This window comes from Microcebus murinus, chromosome 6 (genome assembly GCF_040939455.1).
Source record: "Microcebus murinus isolate Inina chromosome 6, M.murinus_Inina_mat1.0, whole genome shotgun sequence".
Lineage (NCBI taxonomy): Eukaryota > Metazoa > Chordata > Mammalia > Primates > Cheirogaleidae > Microcebus > Microcebus murinus.
Window position 1 is genome coordinate 13,525,922 of NC_134109.1, and position 27,962 is coordinate 13,553,883.

Genomic DNA, 27,962 nt, shown 5'->3' on the forward strand with positions numbered 1-27,962 from the left:
CATTCAACAAATAATTATAAAGTGAACCCTGGTTTAACTACTCAAGTCCAGAAATAGAACGTTGCTGGAACCACAAAGGCCCCCAGGAGCCTCCTCCTATTGCTCATCCCCTTAATTATTTTTTTTCTCTCTCTTTTTCAGCTAATTTAACAGGACATGCAGAGAAGGTGGGGATTGAAAATTTTGAGCTCCTGAAGGTCCTAGGAACTGGAGGTAACTCTTGCTAATTTTTGAAGGGAAAAAAAGGTACTTGTTATTCCTATGAAAAAAGACTGAAAGCCCTAATACACAAATTAATTAAAATTTTAAAAAGCACAAGGAATCCAATAGGAGAACTGTCAAAGAAGATGAACAGACCATTCATAGAAGGCAAAAATTGAAAGAATTGGCAAGGATTTAGGGAAATCAATCTCTTTTACCTTGCTATTGGGAATGTAAATTAGTTCAACCTTTACACAGGATACAATATTTAAAAAATGACTAATATTTATGGAGTGCTTGTTACATGCCAAGTGCTCTGTGAAGTGCTTTGTATTGATTGACTTATTTAATCTTTACTCAACTCTATTGATATTCAGTGCATATAAATTGTAATAATGAAAAACTCAAAACCCAGCAATAGGGATTTGAGTTAAATGGAACATGGACCTATATGTTTTATAATCTATATAATAGGATTGAAATGATCTATATTTACTAGCATGTTTTAAACTTAATAAGGTTTTAAAACATTTTTTATTTTTATTTTATAATATGAAGAGGTACAAATGTTTTTGGTTACATGGATCACTTTTGTAATGGTTGAGTCATGGCTATAGGTGTGCCCATCATCCAAGTGGTGTTATTCTACAGAAGAGAATATACAGTGTACCATTTCCATGATATAAAAAATTATATAAATAAGTGTCTACATGTATATATGTATGTGCAAAAATCTCTGGTAGATACACCAGATGGTAACAGTGATGGTCCCTGGGTGGTGGGGTTTTAGATGGCCTTGATTTTCTGCTGTACTTTCCTGTGCCTCCTGAATTTTTGCTGCCACTGCTCTTGCTGCCCAGGAGTCAGGGTTGACTTCAGGGGCATATGTGACCCATGCAGTTGTAGACCTCCTCACACTTAGAAGACCCCCATTGGTGTAATTACACCCCAGAGCTGAGCTCTGCTGTCACTGTTCTGAAATTCTTAATAAATCATGAATAAGGCACCCCACATTTTCATTTTGCACTGGGCACTGCCAGTTATGTAGCTGGTCTTGTCAGGTGTCTACCTTTCCTCTTCAACCCTCCTCCTAGAATATGTTGCTCTGCAGTCATCACTGTTGTAAGGACTGGCTACTCTCATTTTCCTTCATGTAAAGGTACAAGGAGGCTTGTGTGTGTGTGTGTGTGTTTTATTTATTTCAGCATATTATGAGGGTACAAATGTTAAGGTTATGTATATTGCCCATGCCCCCCTCCCCCCTTTAGTCAGAGCTTCAAGTGTGACCATCCCCCAGATGTTGCATATCTCATTCATTATGTTTGTATATACCCATCCCCCCCCTCAACCGCCCGACACCCGATAAATGTTATTCCTATATGTCCACTTAGGTGTTGATCCGTTGATACCAATTTGCTGGTGAGTACATGTGGTACAAGGAAGCTTTTAACTCTTTTTTTCTATCCTCAGCAGGCCTAGGGCTCTTTTCTTGGAAGGGGAGGCAGAACCTCAGAAGACAGGCCATTTTTCTTCCCCATTACAGTTTAGCTTCATGCTTTCAGGGACTCTGTGCTTTCTTAGAGTCCCAGCCCCTGACAGGATAGATTGTACCTGTCCATATAAGGGTATCTGCCCATACCTTCCAAAATGCCAAACCTTCTAGCAAGAGAAAAATCCTTTCTCCTGGCTTTCTTAATCAATCCCAACCACTGCCCTAGCCTCATACTATGTTTAAATTCATGTTTGTAAGTTGTCTTTAGGGCATTCAATAATGAGCCTTCATGCCTGGGGCATTGCCCAATACTAGGTCTTCATAACCTCCTTGAGTAGTTTAGCATGTCATATAGGCTTAACCTTTGCAGCTACCAATGAATAATCCCAATGAATAGTTTATTCCCATGAACTAAACATTTTATTGTCAGAATTTGGTATAATTGTCAATTTGGAGATTTTATTAGGCATTTTCACTTTCAGATCATTTGTAAAGATGCATTTTTTTAAAACTAGCTCTAGCCTACCCTGTCCCTAAGAAGTCATGCTTTCAAAATATCAAAATAAGATCCTTTATTCCTACCTTCGTTTCCCATTTCAAAGGCAGTATTTACTCAAAGGGGAAAGAGGGTTACAGTTCTATAGTAACTCAGTTCCCTTGAAAATTGTGTTTGTGACATCTGGTCAAAAGCTTTTAAGGTCAATTTATATTATAAATTGTTTTTATATTATGTGTTTTATCTTCATTTTTTTTGATAATACCTTTATTGAGATGTAACTCACATACCATATAGTTCACCCATTTAAAGTGTACAATTCAATGGTTTTAGTATATTCATAAAATTGCACAGCTAGCTTTCACTCCAGTCAATTTTGTAACATTTTCTCTACTCACAACCGTTTAGCTATTACTTCCCAAGCTCACCATAGATTTGAGGAAGATTATGCAGACTATGGAAAAAAGACATATATAAGAAAGCAATTAAGACATAGAGAATAGACAGAGAAGATATAACATTTGTCTAATTAGAGTTCCAGAAGGAGCTTATAGAATGAGCAAAGTCACTATTCAAAGGCATACTAGCTAAGAATTTACTAGAATCAATTAAATATATGAATTTGCAGATATTGGAAACACAGAAAATCCCAAGCAGACAAGTAAAAAAAAATTTTTGTGTAGATTCAGTAGAAAGAAACTGATGAACAAAAGAGACACATAAATTCCTAAAAAGTAGCCAGAGAGAAAAGACATGCTTATAAAGGAACAACAATTGAACAATTAACTTTTCAGCAGCAACAATAGAAGCTATAGGAAACTGGAATACAATCTTCAAAATGCCAGAGAAAATAACTGTTAATATAAAATTGTATACCCAGCAAAACTGTTTCCAGAAGTGTGGGCAACGTACACATTTTCAGACATACAAAAACTGAGGGTGTTTTCTACCAATAGATCCTCACTAATAGACTTTCTAAAGGAAATAGTTTTAGGGGAGAAGGAAAATGATACCTGGAGAATTTCTGAGATACAAAAAGAATTGGTGAACAAACAAAATGTAAACAGTACTGTGTGAAGCTGTGCTCATGATGCCTCATTTGTGGGGTTAAGAAACTGAAAAATTAGAAAAATAGCATATAATTTGGGAGGTGACAGGAGTTAGTGTTCTGAGATAGTGTTCTTCAAGTTTAACAAGCCTAAGAATCTTGTAATGTGTACAATACCAAACTGGTTGAAAAATCTTCCCACTAGGAAGATACTTGGTACAGTTTTACGAATGAGTTCTGTCAAACATTTAAGGCATAGATAATTCTAATCTTCTACAGACTCTTTCAGAGAACAGAAAAAGAATTATTTTCTCCAAGTCATTGTATGAGGCTAGTATAACTTTAATTCCAAAAAACACACTTGGACAGTATGATGAGGGGAAATTATCCTCTTTTTTTCATGTATGTGTAATTTTTAATATCAGATTTATAAAATCAAACGTGTATATGTTCTCTTAACACATTTAATACTTTGACTCATTATCTATCTCAGCTTTGAGTGGTTTGATCATACGCCTTTAAGACAATTCTGCAAAGTTTTGCATTTCCATTTCATGCTGTTCACTGTCCTATAAAGGGTCTATTGTCAGTCATGGATAATGCTTTTCCTTTTTGTCAGCTGACAGTATAGTGTTCTCATGAGAAGATGGAATAACTAAAAAATGTCGTTGTAGGTACTTCTGCATTTAAAAATCACACTTTTGATGACTAAATGGAGTAGGTGGAAACTTTTAATATGAATATAATAAAATCTCAATTTTTATTCAAAAATTTCACCACTCATCTTTCAGTTTCATTACCTTTTTAAGATAATTTTTTCAGCACTACTTAGAATAATAGAAAAGCCTCATCAGATGTCTTTATATGTCATATAAGATTTTCTTTGAAAATGAAACTGAAAACTCTATTGATGAATTAATTTATATATTTGAACTAGGAAAAATGCTATTCAGATATCTTGAAGACTTTGTGTAATACTTAAATATGAAAGATTTTTTGATCTCGTACTTAAATACATATAATCATAAAAATTCTCTTTTACTCAGAGTATTGATTTGTTTCTCTTTCGAGTGATCTTGTTTCCTTTGGTTTATCACTAATTTATTGATCAGTTTCCTAAGCTAGGAACTTTAAAATAATTTTTGATTCTTCTCTATTTTGGCTTCTTCATTTCTAGTTTGTTCAAATTTTCTGTAATTTTTCCTTCAAAATAACCCTTGAATTTACCTTTTTGTTTTTGTTCCTAGGTGCCATCGCTCATTTTACCTTATATATGGATTGTTGCAAGGGATGTCTTAACTGGGCTGCCTTTCTGCAGGCTCTCTCCTACATTTTATGCATCGTATACTATATTCTGTTATAAATAATATGCAGCCTTATTAAAATACAACATTATTGTGTAATTCTCCTGTTTAAGAACATTATAGTACCTTTTCCCCCAGTTCATTATTCAAGTCCAAATTCTTGCCTTGCTTTCAGTTTCCCGTCTTTTTTCCCAAGTAACTCTGATATTCTGCCTACTTATAGTCCAGTTTATTTTCTTTTACTCCCCTACAATTATGTGTACTTTCCCACCCTTGAAGTCTTGCCTTATCTTGTTCCTCCAGCTGCAGTGCTCCTTCTCTTTTCCAGCTGTCCTGCCCACATTGCTTCATTCTCTGAATTGTTGCACTGAGAGCCCTTCATAGAGAACATAGCACTGAGTTGTTCTTGGAACTTTCCTTCACATCTGCTATCTTTCTCCTAGATTATAGGCTTTTAAGATCATCCATCTATATTTTTCCAACCCTGTTACCCTGCCCCTTCCCATAGCAGTATGAAGTATAATAATGATCTAAAAAGTATATCATTTATGCTGTTATCTCTAGCATTCTTCTTGAAATTGATACTCCAAAGTCCAGGAAATATCTTTGGTTCAACTTTTAGAATTATTTTGTTTCATGATGAAATTTTGGATTATTTATGGGAATAATGTTTTTATTTGTAAAAATTTATTTCCTGTTTTGCTGCCTTTATTTTGACAATTTTGCTTTCTTTGAGATATCTGTCCAAGTATAGGAGAAGAAAGTATTTATTTATTTATTTAGAGACAGTGTCTCATTTTGTTGTCCAGGCTAGAGTGAGTGCCGTGGCATCAGCCTAGCTCACAGCAACCTCAAACTCCTGGGCTCAAGCAATCCTTCTGCCTCAGCCTCCCGAGTAGCTGGGACTACAGGCATGTGCCACATGCCCGGCTAATTTTTTCTATATATATTAGTTGGCCAATTAATTTATTTCTATTTATAGTAGAGACGGGGGTCTCACTCTTGCTCAAGCTGGTTTTGAACTCCTGACCTCGAGCAATCCACACACCTCGGCCTCCCAGAGTGCTAGGATTACAGGCGTGAACCACCACGCCCGGCCCAGAAGAAAGTCTTGAAATATACCTGTTTATATACCTTATTAGTAATTCTGATAATGAAGTGGAACATGAAAGTCTCAGCCAAAGGACTTGAGTATTCTCTGAATTTTCTTTATGCATCATACATGGTCGTGCACTTTGGAGATCTGATGTGGTCTTTTCTTACAATGACAAAAAATAAAAAATAAAAATTTTGCCACATAACCATAGAAGGATTGGCCAAGTTAATTTACTCTTCCAATTTTGGTGCTTTCTCCTGGTGTGGAGTGTGTGGGTCTCAAGAATGACTTAGAAGACTCAGATTTGAATCTTGATACTATCATTGCTTACTTGAATTTTTTGAATAAATCATATGAACTCTGAGCACAAGTCCCTTTTGGCATAAGTTAATAATACCTATCTCACAATGTTATAAAATTAATGAGATAATAGATATGAATTGCCAGTTGCTAAATAGCCATCAGTTGTGGTTATTTATTGAACAGGGAATGCCATTGTAAAGCTGTAACCTAACTAGGAAAAACAAAATTATTAGGACTTAACTCAAAAGGAGAGATTATTAGTTATTTTATATAGTCACTCACTTTGTTAGCATCTCTGAGAGTAATTTCAACTAAAATGATATTTCTAATAGAAAAAAATTTAACAAATGAAAAAATATCTCATAAATGAAATGTTGGTAGTTGAAATTTTATTAGCATTTATAAGAATTTGATTTTTATATTACCTTAAAAATAACATATCAAATGAAAAGATTATATTTATCTCTTACTTTTCTTCTCTTGACTATTCAGACATCTTAGGTTCTGAACAACCTTAGTGTATTATAGTGTATTATAGTATTAAGTTAACAGTCTTATACTAAAATATACATCATATGAGTAATAAAATGTTTAGATTGCCTGATACATAGTAAATGCTTATATAATTTTTAGTTATTATTGTGCAAGCTAAAAAAGGACAGTAGCTCAGCTTCTAAAAAAGCTAACATTATGTATTACTGTGCTTTCAGATTAGCTTGATACATAAGTGAATGTAATTTCTTAATGAATATTTTATCGTAAAGCCTAAAATATGTCCTGCAACAGGGGAACAACCACCACCAAAGGTCCTCCTAGTTTCAGGCTGATCTTTGCTAATCCATTTCCACACCACAGCCAGAATGATCTCTCTGAAATACAAATTTGATCGTGTCACTTTTCTATTGAAAACTTTTTAAGTTCATTCCCATTGCTTTCGGGAGTCATTCATTCACATGTATTTATTGAGAGGCAGACACTGTTCTGCGTGCTGGGGATGAAGTAGTAAGTATTTAAAAATATATATTACCTCACAAATTGGACAATACAGATCTGGTCTTCATGCAATGTAGAATTATTTCTGGATTCATGAAACCTTGGAGTGAGTGCTGGCCAAGTGTAGAAAGAAAGTCAAAGTGCCTATCCTACAGCTGTGTCTAATGAGCAATAACCATTTGTACCTACCTTGGTCCCTGGTGCCCTCTTAAGTTCACTTTTTTCTTATGTAGATTTCTTTTCTTTTTTCTTTTTTGATCATCTAACCAGCAGCAGATCTTGCAAGTTGTTCTGTGGAAATACTGATTTATCTAGTAGAGACTATCTTTGGGCTTTTTACCCCAGCCTTAAGTGCCATTTCCTTACTGATTGGTTCCAGACTATGTGAAAATCTCCCTGACAGGATAGTCTTGTTTATTTTAAGTCTTTTTATAGCAGATTTTCAGAAACACATTTCATTTATTAAATAAGACATACGTCTATTTTTTCTGGGTAGTTTGCCACTAGAGGGTGCTGGAAATTGCACCAGACAACTTAAAGATACTGCTACTTTTTGTGTGACATGATAGTGGTGAAAAAAACTTTGGTTGAGTCATGTAAAGACTGTTTTTAAAAGTATGATGACTTAGTCATCATTTGTCACTTTATTCTTTTAAGTGTTTGGAAAGTATCCCTATTAAAATAGTACCTTTGAAAGCATGTATTCAATAAATTGTCAAAATTGTTATTCAAAAATTTATACTTTTGCATCTTTGTGTACCCACCATATCTTATGCTTCAGTGTAAGCCTATGTTGTTTATGTAAATCTTAGAGGTCAAATGTTTGTGTTGTTCTATGCCATAATTAAAAGATGATTCCATACGAAGGTGTTGATTGACATTGTCTCTCTATTGTAAATATAATTTGATTTATCACTGATGCTGTATCAGGTCATGTTAGCTGGAAGCAGAGCCCAGGACAGGGATTTGGGCGCATGTGATTTATTGCAGGAGTGCTTTCAGGAGAAAGAGAGTGAGGGAAGCAGAATGGGCAGGGGAAGAGCCTAAGCATGCATGTGTTCTAAGCTGGGTAAAGAGTCAGCCTGAACTAATGGGAAGTTTTGGAGCAAGGGCGAGGAGGTAGGCTTTCTATGCCCATGTTAGTCATTGGCTGTGGGCTGTTTTGGTGGGGGTGGAGTAGGAAATGGTGGCACATAACTTCCCAGGGAAGGTGACTCCTGCCCAACTTAGGCCTCTCTCCAGAGAAGGGGGCAGCTGTGGGCCATTAGCAGCCAATACTCAGAGCAGCTGGACTACAGACATCCCAGCCTGCGAAGGGGATCTGGCAGGACACCGTCAGCATCTACTACAGATGGTCATTAACTCCGGCAGTTAAGACATGACTAGTTAGGGAAACAGCTTGTTTGTGGAGATATAAATAGAGACTTATTTATGAATATGCTTCTTAGTCTTCCTTGATTCTTGTTTTGCTGTTCTTATTTTTTAGTAAGATTCTCTCATAACCAAATCCATGGATAGTTATCTCCAAGTTTAGACTTTGCAATAGGACATAGTTTCCTTTGCAGCTTTTTCTTCTTCCCAGATGGACCAGAACTCTTTGGTTTTCAAGTCATTTAGGATCAGGAGTAAGAAATGGCTTATGAATCACATGGATCATCCTTGTGGAAACAGGAGTTAGCCACAGCTACATCCATGCATGCAGTTACAAGTTGGTTTAATGCATGTAGAGTCTCAGGGCTTTCTCTGAAACTCAAGAAGTGCTAGGAGAAAGATTATTTTGTACTTAGTCCAGCTAATGCAGCATATGTAAATGGAATCTATATGTAATTAGTCCCTTAATTATTTTTACTTTCAACCTTCTTATATATTAAGTCTTTTTTTCTGGAGTTGTCACCATCTATGAGGAAATGTACTGATTTATGCCTCCGATTCTGCTGTACAACTGTTGTTGACCACTATAATGGTTAAGGAAGTGAGTCAAATGGCTCTGATTAATTTAAAAACTAAAATAGAATTAAATCTAGAATAGTGGCACTTTTATTATGAATTTCTTACCTAAAGAGAATATAAATGTTTATGCCTAAAACAAATGACCTACCTCCAAAAAATTACTACTTGTGATTTCATATGCTCTTACATCAGTTTATTTAAGCAAACATATTTTGGGTTCATAGTTTTTCTTTAATGTTCGCAGAGTAATCTATTTTTTTTTCAGTCTAAGCTTTTTAATCTTAGAAATTTTGTTTTTATGATTTCACAAATCCTGCCAACAATAGCTAACTTAAAAAATAGTTATATTAAATTCCTAAACTTCTCCATTTTACTTTAAAATTATATTGAAATACTTTGTTTTGTAGATTTTTAAAAAAATATTAGAAGTGTAGTGTGCCGTTGATATCTGTTGTGTAAAGGAATTTAAGAATCATTGCTTTTTGATAAATATGTAAAATCAGATGCATTTTATTTTAAATGTGTTTTGAAATTTACCTATTTTTAAAGGGGCTTTCAAAGATAACAAAAATTTTTTAAAGGGAACCTTAAAGAAATAAAAGAGAGAAAAAATAAAAACAGAACAAAAGCCAGATTAAAGAAAAGGGAAATAGTTGTTAGACATCTGGGATGAGATAGTCATTGCAATTGAGTCTTAAATTACTAAGAGGTAAAGCAAAAGGGAAAATTCTTTGACCTATTTAATTTATAGTTTTTAAATAAGGGTGCTATATAAATTCATTTAGAACAGTAGCTTTCAAGCTTTTAAAATTGTTAACCATAGCAAGAAATAGGTATATTTTTAGATTGCAACTCAGTGTAAGTATTTATGTATGTGTATAGACACCCATACACACACACACACACACACACTTTTTTCACTAATGTTTATACAGTGTTTGTTAACTGCCAAACCCTATTCTAGATTCTTATATTAACTTATTTAATCCCCAAACCATATGATTATAGGAACTGTTACTATCCCTAATGAGGGAATTGAGACAGAGATATGTTAAATATTTTGCCCAAGGGCACACTGTTAGTAAAGAGCATATCTAAGACTCAAATCCAGGTAGTCTGGCAATAGCTAAAGTCTGTTTCTTACCATAGTTCTATATTGTTCTTCCTTTCCCTCTAATTTACTCAGATTTGCTTACATTCATATATACATACACATATTTGCATGTGTTTTTAAAGAAGAAAAAAAAGTTTCATGAAACACTTTTAATATATCCAGTTCTATTTCAGTTTTTTAAAATGCTAGTTGAACCCACTGAATTGATATCATCATCCACTAATGGGTCACAGCCCACAGTTCGAAACAAACACTGATCTGCAGAGACTTTTAACAAGCACTAAAGTTATCAAATGGCTCCTATAGTATGGGAATTAAATAGTATCATGAAAATATTAGCATCTTTGACAAAAGAGACAGAGATTCTCAAAAAGGCTTAATTCTTTTTTTAAAGGTAATCTCTTTAAAAAGTGACATACAAGATTAAACCTCAATTTACTGACATCCTTCTGAGTAGAACATAGCTACTGCTATAGTCCCAGTGAGGTGCTTTCTGTTGATCTGTCTTCAAACAGAATAGATTTTAGAGAATTTATTGGGATAGACAGTAGGGTTCTTTTTGATCATGAGATCCAATCAGATGTTTCAGATGAGCCTTTAGAAGTACAAAATTATAGCCACTTACTTTCATTTTGAACTCTGAATGTTTGCTTTTTGTGTATAGCTGTGCTGCACTAACACTAAAATGAAGCTGCTTCTCTGAGAATCCTTCAATGACGGTGGTTTTACTTGGGGCATTGGTATATACCACCGTAGTATTACTTACTGTGTACGTTTGGCTGCCTGTTAACCAGACCAGCTTTCCAAGGCAGGGCAAGTGAAGCTTAGAGTTCCAAGAGTATGTTTCTTGTTTGGATCCATTTCTGGCACTATTTTCTTAGGGTGAATGAGGTTCTTCAGGGGAAGAGGGTGGGGATGCACAGGTGGATTGATTGTTGGAGCTGGGAGTTAGTGTGCAGCACATATCACATGTGGAAAGATGGGAATCATTCCCCAAGTTAAATTACATGTGAGGAAGGGATGTGGCTAGGCATCGTAATTAGTTCTTACATAGTTGTGGCAGATTACAAAGCAGTGGCCATATATAGATGTCACTATGTTAAGATATTTTCCTGTTCTAAAATGGTGGCAGCTAGGTTTCCTGAGTTCACTTTCCCCAGGAAATGTAGCCAGGAGTCAGATTTAATACCAAAATTGAAAGAGATTACTTCATTCAAGTTCACTGCTTCTTCCTAAAAGGGAAAGAATTGGCCAACTGTGGCTCTCTAATATGGATCTGAATTGCTAGATTATTTTGCTAAAGACCCAGCTTCAACTTCAGGTTGAAATTGTCATCTGAGAGAAGGGTATTTTGCAGTACGTTACAGAGCTCTTTCATTGGTCTTGTCCTGTTTACTTGCTTGTTTGTTCATTTTAAAAAATGTATTGAGGATTATTTGATTTTCTATGACCTGCCAGCTTCAGAGTTATCTGCTAATGGTACAGTCACACAAATAAATTACATTTCTGATGATTTCTATGATAGAGAAATGCATGGGGTTATGAGAACCTAAAATGAGAGGGGTTTTTCTAGTCTGGGAAATCAGGAAAGGATTATTGATTTGAGTTCTGAAGGAGTTAGCTAAATGAGATGGTGGGAAGGTACAGAGTTAGATAGATGCCTGATAATTTAGAAGCTTGGGGTTATGTTAAGGATGCTCTTTATCATAAGAGTGATGGGAAATCAGGTGTGTTAAGCCAGATCGTTGTATTTTAATCAAAAATGTAGATGATGGCATAAAAGACATACTTACTAGATTGAGGATGTAAGCACACTGGGAGGCATAGCTAGATGGTTGATGACCAAGTCACCATTTCACAATTTTCTAATAATCTAGAAGGATGAATTTCAGCAGTGATTAATATGATCCTTCAGTTATTAGAAACTCTCTCATATGACACAGTTGGTACTTGTCAATCAAAAAATGTTGGTTCAAGTGGGAATCAAAAGAGAAAAGATATATATATATTTGAACATATTATTTTTTACTTAAAATGTATAAATATACATTCACTTGCCAGTCTTTGGATGTAGGCACAGGACTCTTTGAGAATAGATTTATAAATAGTGGTATATTTTGCACAAAACACAATTGAATGCATGATGTAAAATTAGCAGTTTCAGGTTCTTTAAAGTGAGAATCAGACAAATTTGAAGTAATTTTTATACCAAATCCTTTTAGATTTTCACATTTTTTCCCCTTAGCCTTTTATAGCTGTTTCACTCACACCTAATTTTCTAGCAGTTCCTTTTTTTAAAAAAAGCATCTTGCTTTTATCTGGTCTTTTCAAGACATTCAACCTCATTTTTCTCTGTTCTTTCATATTCACATTTCAGTGGTTTATGTAATATGTAATGAAATTATATAATAAGAATAACATATACAACAAGCATAAACGCGTAAGGCAATAAATATCAGTGACTGGTGTGGAACAGCATGGGGGCACGAGCACATGGGTGACCTAGTCATGGGCAGTCAGTGGCGTGTTTACAGAGGGCAGGGGAGTATCAGTCTTGAGAGTTGGCTAAGTGGAAGTCACTTAGAGAGTTTCTGCTGTTTTGGTTTTTTTTTTTTTTTTTTTTTTTTAGAGCATTAGCTTAAGTATAATAGTTTATAAGTTTCTATGAACTCAAAGTATGGCATGGCTAGTAAGCGGTATATACAATGTATATAGTTTTAAGCTGCATTAATAAAGTTTGAATGACAGAAAATGTTGGTCTCACAGTGGTTTAGCTGTTTGTGTTCTAGTAAGAGCAGCATGTCTGAGTTGAAAGCACCGTAAGGAAGGACACAAATCAGAGGCCTTTGAACAATTGCTCTTAACCTTTTATGGCTCCAGCCTACTTCCTCCAGAATAATGCATGTAAACGCATACACTTGCAATATCGTGCATGCATTTGATTATATTACATTGAAAACTGATTGCTTTCACAGACAGACCATAAAAGTATTTTTAATACACTAACCTCATTTTCATTTTAATGTGAACACTAAAGACTATTTTCTGAACATTTTTAATAAATTCAAATTTTACAGATAAAGTGAAATGGTCAGTTTAATTATGTTCAAGGTAAATTTCAGTAAGAATTCTGCTTTTGCTTGGCTTAAAAAAGAATTTGAAATTGTGCAGTAGCTTTTGACATTGCAGCATGAATATCTTCTTGTTTTAAAACTGTCAGTCATTTTAAACTTTTTTTTATTATGGCAACAAGTGTTAAAAACCTGATTCATAATGATAATTGTGGCAAATGGAATAAGAGTCCTACATTTAAAAAAGCAAACTGAGAAGAGACTTACCTATTCCAAGGAACCAGAAATTTCTCCACAATACTTCCTTTGTTTCATTTTACATATTTCCTTTACTATCAAAGCCACTTAAATCATTATTAACAAGGTTGGTCAACATTGTACTGTCTACATCAGGTAGAATAGAATTATGAATCCACATTTCAGTTTGAGCAGAAGTAACCTTTATAACATATCTGCAGTGTTCCTCCAACCTATAGAAGTCTTTCTCCAGCTTTGGAAAAGTTTACATAGTTGTCTTCCAATTTTCTTTTCTGAAATGGCTGCTTACCTAAAAAAGCACACTGGCTTTCAGCAGCATCCAAAATGGTGTCTGTAGGGCCTTAAATTGAAAGATTCACCTCATTTAAGTGGTCACTGGTGTCTGCCAAGCTAAGTCAGGAAGTAATCCTTCCTGTCATTTGTTCTTAGAATGTACTTTCCCTCAATCTCAAAATAAGTGGAACTTCTACGTCAGGTTTAGTCAAGTGCTGCAGGACTAGTCCTCTGGAAAACCAGTGAACTTCATGCTGTCTTATGCTCACGTTTCTTGACAGAATATCTTGAAAAGGCCTTGCTGTGATGTAGCTGATAAGATTCATAGCAGTAGACAAGAGTTCTATGCTAGCGAGGATTTGATGCTGTTACATATCGATGCAGAAGTTAGAGTCATACTAAGACACGCAGCTCATGTCTTCATATAAGCAGCAAATCCTGCCAAGCATCCATCTTAGGGGCTCCATTAGAACAAGAAGTACTGTTGTTTTTATCTTTTTTGGCCAAAGGTATTTTCTCCATCAGTAGCCTTTGGTTCTAAAAGAGGCTTTTAAAAAAGGATTACTCTAATAATGTCAGTGCATACATAATGAGTGAAAGGCAGGAGTTGGCTGCACTTGCAGGCAGTTACTCATCTAGTTGCAAACTAAAAGAAAGTAATATTGCCACCACTTCCATTTTCAATGGCCTCTCTTGAAATATTGGAAAATAGATAGGTGGTTCTGGAGTGGGTGACATTATTCAATAGGACTACTTCACTTTCTCCCTCTGCTTTGAGCTATAAACCAGTTTAACCAGGTAAGGTAGCTTCTTCACCATCTCTCCCATGGTGAATGTGTTTTACCCTTGGCAATGTGCTAAGCAGCCCTATGGGTGCTTAAAAAAGAAGACTAGAGACAACTATATTTCAGTTATTCAGCTGCATCCTTCTCAGAAGTAAGACCCTTGTCTGAAATATTTGTTTGCAGTGTTGTAAGGCATTCCTTGAATTTCGTTGACATAAGCACCTACTGGCAGTTACCGTGATAGAAGTACTGTGCCTTAGCATTAATCATGGCAACTATAAAAGTAAAAACAAAAGATTGTGAGCTGCATCGTAGCTTTTTCCAGGAAATTTTCTGACAGGTGGACATAATTATATTGGCGGGGTGTGTGGTCTTTAAGTCATATTATTGGGAAACTTTTGGATATCATCACATGGCAAGGAGGATGATTGTGTATTATTTGACCATATGCATTAACATCCCATGTTACCTGCATGCTTATTTAGAGTAAAATGCAATTTTTTTTTAAAGTAACAGGAAAGAAACCAAAGAAAAATAAACTACAAGCCCACCACCCTTTCAGTGGTGAGAGATCTGAAAGTCATCTTACTTTAAGATTGGCCTACGGAGGAAAGAGTAAGGAGAAAGTATAGAGGAGAAAGAGTATAAAGGATAAAGAGTAAGGCATGAAAGTATTTTTAAATACCTTAAAATTATCTTATAGAGAAGAAGACTAAGGTTTTCTTGTAATTCCAGAGAGTTTAGAAACACCAATAGATAAAAATTATGAAGAGATATATTTCTACTCAACATAAGAAATATTTTCTAACATTTTTAGAACGTCCCATCAATAAAATAGGTTACTTTGCAAAACTTTCTCATCTTGGAAGTAGTAGCACTGGGTCCATTCTACTGTTGCAACACCTGACCTGTATTGTGACTTCAGTTTAATGTCTAGTTCCCTCCTTGTTTGCCTAACAGGTCATTCACTTAAGGGAGGTAGCTAGAGCACAGGTAAGATGTGGGCTCAGGAGTCAACCAGAATGGACAAATGTGATCTTGGGCAGGTGCCCAACACCCTACACTTCAGTTTCTTCATATATAAAGTGATAAATAAAGATAATCGTTCCTACCTCCTTGTAGGGATGTTATAAGAATTGAATGAGTTAATATCTATCTAAAGTTCCTGACATATAGTCAGATGTTAGGTGCTAACACCCAGCAGTTTGTCACATGGTCAACACCTATGCTAAAAGACAAATATAAAGTCCTGGGAAGAAATTGAACAGCCATGTTTTGGTGATGTTGTGGAAAGAATTCTGACTTTTGAGAGGATAGATGGATTCTATAATTTCTAAGGACCATGGCACTCTGGAGATAGGAAACTGGGAGAGCAAGAATTTAGGGTAGGTGCTGTGTGTATGTAAGAAACACAAAAGCTTTTGCAGGACTTTACTTTCTCCTGAATATATATAGCTTATTACTCTGTTAGAAGGTAGGGTGTACTTCATTAGAATATTTTGTAGCTTCATTTCATTTTTACACTTTAGGTTAACTTGTTAGCTTCTAAAAGCTGTCCTTCTCTTCTCTCTTCTCTCTTCTCTTCTCTTCTCTTCTCTTCTCTTCTCTTCTCTTCTCTTCTCTTCTCTTCTCTCCCTCTCCCTCTCCCTCTCCCTCTCCCTCTCCCTCTCCCTCTCCCTCTCCCTCTCCCTCTCCCTCTCCCTCTCCCTCTCCCTCTCCCTCTCCCTCTCCCTCTCCCTCTCCCTCTCCCTCTCCCTCTCCCTCTCCCTCTCCCTCTCCTCTCTCTTTCTGCCTTACTAAAGTCTCAATCTGTAATTAGTATATTTACTATGAGACAACACACAAACTGAACTTTTTCTGTGTTCTAGAATGTGTTTACAGTACTGGTTTTATTAAGGTCCAGAATATCTGATTCCTAGCACTCATGAGAAATTACTTTTTTATTCACTTATGGTCAAGAGTGTGGTCCCTGGCATGATGCTGCTTACCCCAGTCTTTTGGCCAGTTCTTTATTCTCAACCCTCCTCTGTGAAGTGGAATTACTAAAAGTACTAATTTCATTGGCTGGCGTGATGATTAAGTGAATGAATGTGTGGAAGGGGCTTAGCATGGAGCTTGCATAGGCAAGTCCTTAATAACTGTTGGCACTCCTCCTTAGGATTGCAGTCTTTCACTGATACACCGTGCTTCATGTGTCCGTAATAATCTATTCCCCGAAGTACTAAAATGAATAACATACAGAGTACAAGAGCCCCTCTCTTAAAGCTCTCTCATTGTAGTGGGTGGATTATGGTGGAATTAGGTTGTATATGCTGTATGAGTGTGAACAGAGTGTTTGGGAGCATTGGTCTGAGCCAAAACTCAGACTAATTCAAGTTTTCTTTTAAAACTTGCTTTTAAAAGAAACTTGCTTTTAAAAATGCTTTTCTGATAAAAGCATTTAATTTCTAAAGAGGAACTAGACTTAAATATCCCAGAAGGAATTTGTATTTTTCAAGAGATTAACTCTGGAGAGAGAATTTATACCTTGTAGGGATGAATTAAAGACCCACCTTTTTTTTCTCATAGTGTCTTTATTTTGTCTGCCCTTCCTCCTCCCTCTTCTTTCCACCTCTTCCTGCCCTACCCCACTTTTCTAAGGAAATAAATGCAGAGAACATGTTCTACCCAGGAGGCACAGTGCCCATGGGGCCCCAGTTCCTCCACCTGGAGGAGGGATACCGCACACAGGCTTGTGCCCAACAGAGCCCTTACTTATGAAAAATGTGGTGAGGTTGATCCAGTAAGCCATGAATGACTGCCCAGAGATATAAAGGGACTTCTGTCTGTATTGCTTGCAATTTAAGATCTTTTCATGTTTATTAAGTCTGAAGATCTCTTTTGTTTATGTAATGTCAGCTTATGTTGCTTTGGGCTTTATTTTAAATTAAGTATGGAGGAATACTTGAGGGACTTGATTTATATGTGTATATGAGATTCTGTCTTCATTTGTTTATATCAATATACCAAATATATATACCTAGAGGTTTTATCTAATGTCTAAAGTGTCCTTATTTCAGAATTGGATTGTGGTTAGTTGACCATAATAACAGCTAGTTTCCTACAGCTAAAAATACTGATGAGAGAATAACAATAAAAGAGTGAAAGCACAACTTTGTCATCAGTGGCTTAGATATCTAAATACTGAGGGTTAGGCCTAGAAATATATTTGATATAAAATTGAAAAACCCCATGAAAGAACTGTTTAAAACAACACAAGGATACCTTTTCTCTTAAAGAGTGGGGGTTTTTGTATGCATAAAAATTTTATTTCCAATAAATTACCATTCTGCCTATGTAGAATTTTAATTATTTTTATTTTTTTTTCTTTTCATTTTCAGCTTATGGAAAAGTATTTCTAGTTCGTAAAGTAAGTGGTCATGATACTGGAAAGCTGTATGCCATGAAAGTTTTGAAAAAGGCAACAATAGTTCAAAAAGCTAAAACCACAGAGCATACAAGGACAGAACGACAAGTCTTGGAGCACATTAGGCAGTCGCCATTTTTGGTGACACTACACTATGCTTTCCAGACAGAAACCAAACTTCATCTCATTTTAGGTAAGTTGTTATGAGACTTTTTATGCAAACATTTTTATTTGGGTGTTAAGTTGTAATGCACTCAAAGGGCAACATACTTTGGACTTAGAAGTGAAACATTTTGACTCTTGTTTTTCTCTTTGTGATGGCATTTACTTGAATATCATGCATTGCTCTGGATTTGATTTTTCCCATCTTGAAGGAATTTATATACTTCTATTCCATACTGATTATTCTTAAGAAACAATTGATTCATTAGAAGTATTTGCCTCTTTGAGCAGTGTGCTTCAAATGTGAGGAGCTGAATGGTGACGTGGGCCACAATTTCTGCTTTAGGAGACCTCAGAAATGAACAGGTTTGAGCTGACTAGGGGACATTTATGAAAACAGGTAATGAGAAAAAAGAAAATAAAGACTTCTATTCCTAGAGATGCTTTGCATTTCCTGATGAAAAACCTGCAAATAATAGGAATAGGTACTAATCAGTCAAACCTTTGATCACTCCCATTTTCACTCACAGGCACTTTCCTTTCCCCAAGTGGAGCTGGACCACTGTATGTCATCTTTGGGAAAGTCCTCAGCATACATTGCCAGATTGCTTTGCAGAAAGGTGCACCTATTTTCTGTTTCTGCTAGAAGTAAACGGCAGTGCTTTTAGTATTGTACTATGCCATTGTTGAATATTTCATCTGTTACCATTTTGGTCTCATGTTTGTGTTAATTTGCATGTATGCATTATAATTTCCTCTTAGAACTGTGGTGAGAATTAAATGAGCTAGAATTTCATGTAGTGCTCTGGAAGCATTAGTTATTTCTTGAGTGCCTACCGTATGTCAGCCATTATGCTAGGTGTTATCCACGGTGTCACTGACCCTCACAATGACATTGCAGGGTCCCCTCATTAGTGATGTCGAAGGTTCTGGAAGCTGTGTGTCTTGAAGTTACATATCTTGTATAAGCTTGAAAATTAAGATTGGAACTTAGGTCTGACTCATGCCAGTGTCTGTCTTCTGTTTGCCAAATGGTGCTGCCTGTATTCTTTGATTATTGATAGTACAAACAGGTTTTAATATATATATGGCAATTTGATTGAATGTTCTCATTTTGGAAATTATACTTTTATCAATGTTGCCAAAATTTTATCCACTTTTTGAGCCATGAAGTTATACTTTAAGCTCATTTTGCAGTACTTACCATCAGCTAATAATCCTAAATCTTTATTTATACATATAAGGGGCAATATCTCCAGTCTTAGCAGAGTCCCCATGAATGTTATCATCTTCCTGTTGTTACAGTGAATCAGTAGCATTTGGCCCTTCATTCTGCCTCCTGTGTGTATCTGCCATATGTTATTTACTGATTTTTAATATGTATTCATTCAATATCTTTACCTGCATGATTAGTAAGACATGTTGTAGGGGACAGAGCATTTTAATACAATGATTTTAAACATTTTGGCAGCAGAACGCTTCCCTCAAATCCTTCAAATGGAAATCAAACAGGAACAAATAACTGCTCCAAACTGGGCTTAAGGGCACCAAGCCCTACCAGTTTATCTCTATTCCTCATCCTACAGGAATTTCTAAAGAAGCCTTAGGGAGTCCATGAAAACTGAGAAATGATTATCTTATTCACGTTTCTCCCTTTAAAATAAAATCATAAAAGTTAAATCTCATGCCTAAGGTCATAAGAGCCAGAAGCCCATAAGCACCCAAGCTCCTGGACTCTGCACTATTAACGCCACAGCCCTCCCCTCCCCCTTCTCCCTGCTTTTTTTCCCCTGTTCTCTTATCCTAACTATACTCATTATGGGGTTTTTTATTACTTATTATAAGTAGTGTAGTTTTTATAAGTCATGTTTTTAATTTAAAAGTAGATGACTGAAATATTTTATATTTGATTTATTTATTTTCTCATGGGTCTGGAGGCTACAAGTCTACAGTCAAGGTGCTGGCAGGGTTGGTTTCCTCTGAGGCTTCTCCCCTTGGCTGACAGATGGCCACCCTCTGTGCACACAAGCCCCCAGTGTCTCTTTTTGTTCCCAAATTTCCTCTTCCTGTAAGGACACCAATCAGATTGGATTAGGGCCCACCATAATGGTCTCACTTTAACTCCAAATACAGTCATTTTCTGAGGTCCTAGGACTTAAGGCCTTAACATACGAGTTTTGGGTAGATAAAGTTCAGCCCATAACAGTCTCCAAAAGTTTATTGATTGCCTTTTTCCAGTTTTCTTGTGAACTTACTTACAGCAAGAATTTACATGTCTAGCTGGGACATGTAAATTCTTTACATGTTCACCAGTTCACCCTTTATCTGATAACTGAGTAAACCTTTTTTTATTTTTTTGAATGACATTTAAAAAATGCTGTTACTGTAAAATCAGTATATATGTATAGAGAAGATATAGGAAAGCAAAAAAAAGGACATAAAAACATATTTTCACTAACCAGAGTTTATCTTATTGTATATCTTTGTTATTATTTAGTATATATCCTTCTAGATCTTTTTGTTTCTGCGTCTGCCTGTGTCTGCATGTGTGTGTTTTATCAGAGTGACATTATCCTGTACGTATTATTTGCAACCATTTTTTTTAGTTAATGCTGTCTACCTTTCCCAGCTCATAAATTTTCATTTCATTTAATACACAGTTGTACAAGTTATTTATAGCCATATAACAAATCACCTAAAATTTAGCAGCCTAAACAAAGATTTATTTTCCCATGATCCTATGGATTGGCTGGCAATTCGCTGCTAGATTAGCCTGGATGCTCATGTGGTCTTCTGGAGAGAAAAAAAATTACCTGTTGGAATGTTTGTATTGGGATTGCTTTAAATTAAAAATTAGGGAGATGGCATTTTTGTAATATTGGTTATTTCTATTCAAGAACATGGTACATCTTATCACGTTGGATTCTATTTCTGAGACATTAACATTTCTTTCTACCCACATTTCTTAAGGTAATCTTAGATATCCTATCATCTGTTGCTTCTCTTCCACCAGATCTTCTAGTTGAAAGCTATTAATTTTTATACATTAATTTTATATCCTGCTATCTTAACTGCATTTTTGTACCTTCTCCACAGTGCTTGTATCCTGCTTTGTTCCTTCTCAGCCTGCCCTACAGCATGGTGCTTGGTGTATGTGGGTTTTCTTTGTCTCTTAGTTTTGCTGAAGAAGTAGGTCATGGAGATTTACAGTTGTTTTTGCTGTTTCTTAAGATGTTTCAGTAGCGGATTTGGAGATTCAGGTCTAGGCTGCCATTGCACTCTACTGGTATTTATGGCTCACTTATATAGATTTCTGGACAGGGCTTGTTCCATTGGGATAAAATTTGCCTTATTGGCACAGGCTTCTCCAAATGATATGATGATTATAATGTTGGTATTATCTTGCCAGATGCTTACATGTGACATTTGCTTTTAGTAGCCAGATACAGACTAGATGGGTATCTCTGCCAGAAATGAGTATGTATGATTGTTTCCTACAATACACTTTGTTTACTTGTAATTGCCTTTCATTCATTTATATTGTATCTGCCATCCTCTAAATCAGGGATCAGCACTTTTTCTGACCAACAAAGGGCCAGATGATAAATATTTTAGGCTTTACAGGCCTTAAGGTTTCTTTGACCATAGACAACAATAGACAAATAGATGTGGTTGCCAAGTCTGGTCTCAAACTCCTGGGCTCAAGGAATCCTCCCAAATGGGCCTCCAAAAGTGATGGGATTAAAGTTGGGAGCCACCATACCCACCCACATTTCTGTTTATTTTTTTTATTAAATTCTAGAGCAATAATGTCTTTTTAGGCTCTGTTTTCATTTATATCTAATGGTATCATATGAATTTCATAGGGTTTTTTCCCTTTATATTTCTTTTACCTTTTCTGAGTCTTACAACATGGAGACCACATCTTTTAGAACTTTTTCTGTACCTGTACATGGTCACAAGAGATAAAAAATATTTTCATCTATTCTCTCCTTCTCTTAAAACTCATATTTATTTCAACTAACACTGAGGGGGAATTCTATGTGGAAAATAATCTATAAAAAACAATTTTTCTTTTGCTGTTCTCTAGTCTCCATTAGTGGTGATTTTGTTAAAACACTAGCTGATTTATGCCTATATTAAACCACCAGATTAATCAGTAGAATTCATAAGATATTAAAGAAGCAAATTACAAAGGTATTTATAAAGGTGATGCCAAGGCTCATTGTCAATAATGAATGCCACCCCAGCCTTGTAGACAGTTCTGTGATCATGAGTCATCCTTTCAATAGGAGTTTTAGGTATTTAAAACATTAAAGTTTCACTTTTGAATATTAGTTTCATCTCAGTAATTGCAAGGGTGAGGATGCTTGCTGAGATTTTAACAGAGTGTTCATGATACACTGCAGTCACTAATATGACAAAACAGTAAGTGAAGGAACTTCTTGCTTTGAAGTAAATATGACTAATTCACAAGACTGATAGATATTCTTAGAACTTTGTTAACAATTTTGATAAGCTGGAATGCATTTACAGAAGGTGCTATTAGAATGTTGAGCTAAAACCAGAAGAAAAAAAGTGATATGGGCTTCGTCATGACTTAAAAAGTAATGACTATCAGGTTTGTGTGGTACATCATGTTAAGACTGTACTTTAGAGCCAGGTGTGGTAGCTCACATATGTAATCCCAGTGCTTTGGGAGGCTGAAGAAGGAAGACTGCTTGAACCCCCAGGAGTTGGTGACCAGCCTGGGCAACAAAGCAACACCCTGTCCCTACAAAAAAATTAAAAAAATTAGCCAGGAATGGTGGTGTACACCTGTGGACCCAGCTACTTGGTAGGCTGAAGCAGGATTGCTTGATCCTAGGAGGTTGAGGTTGCTGTGAGCTATGATTGCACCACTGTACTCCAGCCTGGGTGACAGAGTGAGACCTTGTCTCTTAAAAACAAAAAACAAACAAACAGAAAAATTAAGATACAAGATAAGAAAAGGGAGCTATCAGGAAAGATTTAGGTGGTCTGTAGGAGGAAGAATAAGTGAAAACGAGAACCAGAATGTGTGGGAGTTAATGTATGTGAAGTGTAACTGAAGGAAGAGGAAACATTGTAGAAAAGAAAAAGAAAGACCAATTAACAGTGCAGAGAGAGATACAGGGAGAAAGAAAGAAGTAGAAATAGTCTGAGTTGTAGAGCACATCATAACAGCTTTTTGGAAGGTGCCACCATAAGAAGAAATATGACATAAATTCTAAATGGGAAAATTTGACCTCTAGTCAAATATTACAGAAATAAGTAGGAGTTCGGGCGTTTGGATAGTGAAAGCAGAACAGAGAATATTTCCTTGAAAGCAGGAGGTACAGGATTTCTGTCTAACTCTGTTACTTCCCTTTCTACAAACTGACTTCCATGACAAGGCATAGCCTTAGAATAAGCTTTCTAGCTCTGTCCATGGTTATCCTTTTGCACCCTCAGTGGGAAATGGTGCTCTTTAGGCTGTTTCCATAATTTTTAGTAATACTTCAAGGCATATCTAACTCAGTGTCTCCAGTGAATTTCAGTTTCTTCATCTGCTGATAGAAGCACATGAACTACAGAGCAAAGGAAAGATTTCTGGGTTCAACATCAAATCAAGTCAGATGTGCAGAGGTGTTGAGCAGCTGAAACTCTCCTCTACCAAAGTTAACAGTGTGTGTTCCTTTCAAATAAAGTGAATTTGTTCATTTCCTACTGCTCTAATATCAGGACTTCTCACCAGTGGTATTAAAAGTGAAAATAGAAAAGGTGTTGTAAATATTAATACTTAAGTGATCTTGAACACCTAGTCTTTTTGTGTTGAAATGTACCAATCTAAGTAAATAATCTATGCTTAGGAAGTAAGAATTTTGATTAATAGCAGGTGCCATTTTACCCTAATGTTAATCCCATAAGATACTATTTGTCAAAACTATATGGGTTTTTGTCTGAGAGAGTTGTCAGGATCTTTTTGTGGAGATCTTCAGTTCAAGTTCTCAGGAGTAATTCATTTTTATAAAGCAAATTTACTAGTTTAAAGGCTACTTCTCTCTCCTATTCTGTATTTCCCTTCCTATATACACACAAGCACACATATGTACATGCGTGGTGTGCTATTCGGAGTCCAAGAAGGAAGAATGATTGAGGGTGAGGTGACCCTGTAACAACAAAATGAAATCTACTTGATATTGTTAAATGTGAAAATTGTGTTATTGAAATGAGATATAAATTGCATCTCTAGTATCATCACAGAAGTGTGACCTAAATTAAAGGGACACATCATTCTGGTAAAATAAAGGAAAAAGACTTTTTTTTTTGGTCACTTATTAACCATGTGATCCTGAACAAGTCACTTAGTTTCAAGCATGATCTACAAGTTACTAATGTATCAGTTAGCCTTTTCTGCATAATAGACAACTACCCCGAAATTCAGTGGCTGGCTTCACAAAACCACTTTAGAAGGCTGAATGTGGGCTGATCTGCAGGGGTGGTTCTTGTGTCAGTTTCACTTTGCTGTCCTTGAGATATTCTTTTCCTTGGGTTTGCAAAGTGTGGTTGAAAAGTTAAATATGAGGAATGAAAAGTATCTGTTGACTCTAGTAACATGAACCTTATGCTGTGGTGGCATTATGGAGGTAGGAGTCGTACTGTAGTGTGTTAAGGAGTGAATAGGGTCTGTGGTAGGAAGAATAATGGCTTCCCTAAAATGACCATATTCTAATCCCAGAACCTATGAATATGTTGAGTTACATGGCAAAGGAGAATTAAGTTTACAGATGGAATTAAGATCATTAGACCAGATGATCTTCAAATAGGGACATTATCCTGAATTATCTAGGTGGGCCCACTGTAATCAGAAGGGTCTATACAAGTGGAAGGAGGGAGACAGGAGAGGAGAGTCAGAGAGAGATGTGACAACAGAAGAGGTCAGGGTGATGTGGTGGGAGAAGTGGCTAAGTGGCCATTGTTGGCTTTGAAGATGGAGGAAGGGACCGAAGGGCCAAGGGATGAGGGCAGCCTCTATCTAGGGGCAGGAAAAGGCAAGAAACAGATGTTCTCTTAGAGCTTCTAGAAGAAATGCAGCCCTGCTGACACCTTGCTTTTAGCCTAGTGACATCCATGTCAGACTTCTAATGCATTAAATTGTAAAATAATCAATTTATATTGTTATGGCAATTTATTACAGCAGCAATATAACATGAAGAGTGGGCAAGTAAGAAGCATCAGCCATGTAGACCACTCTTTAAAGAAGTTTGGCAATGAAAAAAAGAAGAAAGAAAAGATTGGACATGTGGGTTTAGGGAGGATGGTAGTGTTTTAAAATGGGAGAAATTTTGTGTTTTTGAATTTTCACATTATTTGTGTGATTTCTGTGTTATTTTTATGCTTCTTAGAGACACAGTATCAGAGCGCTTCATCTGGCACTCCAAATACCAGAGCATAAAAATCTTTAAATGCTAGTTAATTGCAGTTGAATAAAAATCAGCTATTTGTGCAATTTTAAAACTTGAGGATTGCATTAAAATATCAATTATATAAGAAAATTTCTCTTTAGCTTAATACTGACTAAAACTAATTAGACCCTAGTGGTACTTTAGAGGAATATATGTTAAGCATTTATGAGCCTTGAAATTTTGCTTACATTGAGAGAGTAAGTCAGGACACAATAAATTTGATTTTTATATTTAAGTTGTTATCATTAAACTTGATAGTATTTTTCAGTTTTATAAATTGTAATTGATGTCTATAAATAATAACAGTAGCTATTAGTTACCATTTAACAAGTGCCTACTGTATGTCTGGTTCAGCCTTAATCCTCAGTAGCTCATTTAATACTCATGACAATCTTATGTGAGAGTTAGAATTATTTATTTTTATTTTTTGTGACAGCGTCTCACTTTGTTGCCCAGGCTAGAGTGAGTGCCATGGTGTCAACCTAGCTCACAGCAACCTCAAACTCCTGGGCTCAAGCACTCCTTCTGCCTCAGCCTCCCAAGTAGCTGGGATTACAGGCATGTGCCACCATGCCCGGCTAATTTTTTTATATATATATATTAGCTGGCCAATTAATTTTCTTTCTATTTATAGTAGAGACGGGGTCTTGCTCTTGCTCAGGCTGGTTTCAAACTCCTGACCTCGAGCAATCCACCCGCCTCGGCCTGCCAAGTGCTAGGATTACAGGCATGAGCCACCGCACCCGGCCGAGAGTTAGAATTATTCATATTAATATTTTGCAGTTACAGAATGAGTCATTTTACATATAAAGAAGGTGATTTAACAAATACAAAAGAATTGAGATATAATCACATTCATATAACAAAAGAAATTCCTTTTAGTTTAATGAAGGTACCACTCATCTGTATAAGGATCATATAAGGCATTCTGTTGTATGGACTGTAAATAAATCTCAGTTCAATTATAAATTGATAAATGTTTTTTGAAAGAGTCACATTAATGAAATTTGCCAGAAGTTTCTGAGAACATGTATGAAATTTATGCCCTACCTATTTATTTTAATTATTATCATAAAGATAGACTATTGATGGCCCTCTTTTGTTATCTATGGTCCTCTTTTGTTCTTCAGTTACGAACAGAATAAGTCTCAGGACTTACCCTGAATTTCTCTCAGGAGAAGAAATCAGAATGTAAGAGATGTGTCCATCAAGAAAGGTATCCTTACTATGTTATTAACAGTTCCCTTTTTCTTTCTCCCCTTCTTTTCTGGTTGCCCATTGGCCCTTTTCATTGCAGTTTTTAGCATTTACAGCATTGAACTATTTCCACTCTTTATCAGTGCTGAAACTTGAGGTGAAGAATCTACCATAATACCCCCATGTGGCTATTATCAGTCAGTAATTGGAATATCACATGTTTATTCTTTTCTTGCAACCAATATTGGTGCTTTTATACTTGCAAGTGCTAGAGCCTGTGCCTGGCAGAGAAAAATTGCCCTGGGACTTTGGTCTGCCTTATTGGTACCCGATTCCAACTTGACTTTGTGGCAGAATACATTTAAATTAGCTTTTGGAATAAAATATAAACTATATCATTAGAGAGGCATGAATCTGTTGATGGACTGTACTCTCTAAAGCTTATTTTTTTACATACCTACTATTTTAGAAGCTTTAGAGGGTTTTTTTATATATATATCTTAGGAATTTTATGTTCTTCCCCTTATGCAAACATCATTCTCCCCCTCATCCTCCTCTACCAACCCTTTCCATTGTGCTCTATGAGTAACCCTGTGTGCACAGGTTCCCTAAATGCTATATTTATCTTTTCTTCTTAAATAAAACCTCCTGTCCTTAGGGGATGTTGCTTCTCCAGCAGCCCCTGTTACAGAAGACCATCCATCTTCCTCTTCTGCTACTTGTACTCAACAAAGTGATAGTAGTTAAACATCATTTAAGAAAATAATTTCTCAGCAGAGTTTTGTTTTGGAAAGAGCTTTTCTAACCCCTTCCCCCTAATCTCCTAGTTAATTGACTTCTAGGACAGTGCTTGCCTTTCCCATGACTTATTCATCAAGCTTAGCTTCCCTTTCCTCCAGTTTCCTTCCATCACCTTCCACAGTTTTGGTAGCATTATTGATAACCAGTTCGGCACCATGCCAGACCTCTTTGACCTTTATTTCATTTACAAGTGTAGTTACACATTGGGCCTTATCCGTCAAACCAGTTGCACCTCTAAGACCTGAAAGTCAGATTTCTTCTTTGACCAAAATCTTCTATTTCCCCCTTTCTCATACTCCCTGAAGAGTTCTTTAATCCTTTTTGAGCCTTGCCTTCCCTTGACCCTTTCCTATACCCCCACTTCCTTTGGGTTCCATGTGCATTCTTACTAACCTGGAATCTGCCTTGTCTGGCGCACTAGAATCACTTGCCCTCCTAACCTTCCTCCTCCCTGGACATTTCAGTCACTCAGATTACTCTCTGAACTTTTTTTCCAATACCAGGTTTGTTGCTAAGCTTTCCTCATGTGTCAACAAAATGTGTCAC

At 36.0% G+C, this 27,962-nt stretch overlaps 1 protein-coding gene across 2 annotated transcripts in view; it reads left to right on the top strand.

The window, feature by feature from the left end:
* The window catches only part of RPS6KA5 (ribosomal protein S6 kinase A5), a 168,390-nt gene that overhangs the window by 56,720 nt on the left and 83,708 nt on the right, over positions 1-27,962 (top strand). The window contains exons 2-3 of one of the 2 annotated variants that reach the window (XM_012773942.3): positions 142-213; positions 17,765-17,983. In XM_012773942.3, coding sequence (XP_012629396.2) covers positions 142-213; positions 17,765-17,983 — 291 coding nt within the window. The remainder of the gene's footprint in view (positions 1-141; positions 214-17,764; positions 17,984-27,962) is intronic. The other variant, XM_076003775.1, reaches the window with a different exon arrangement.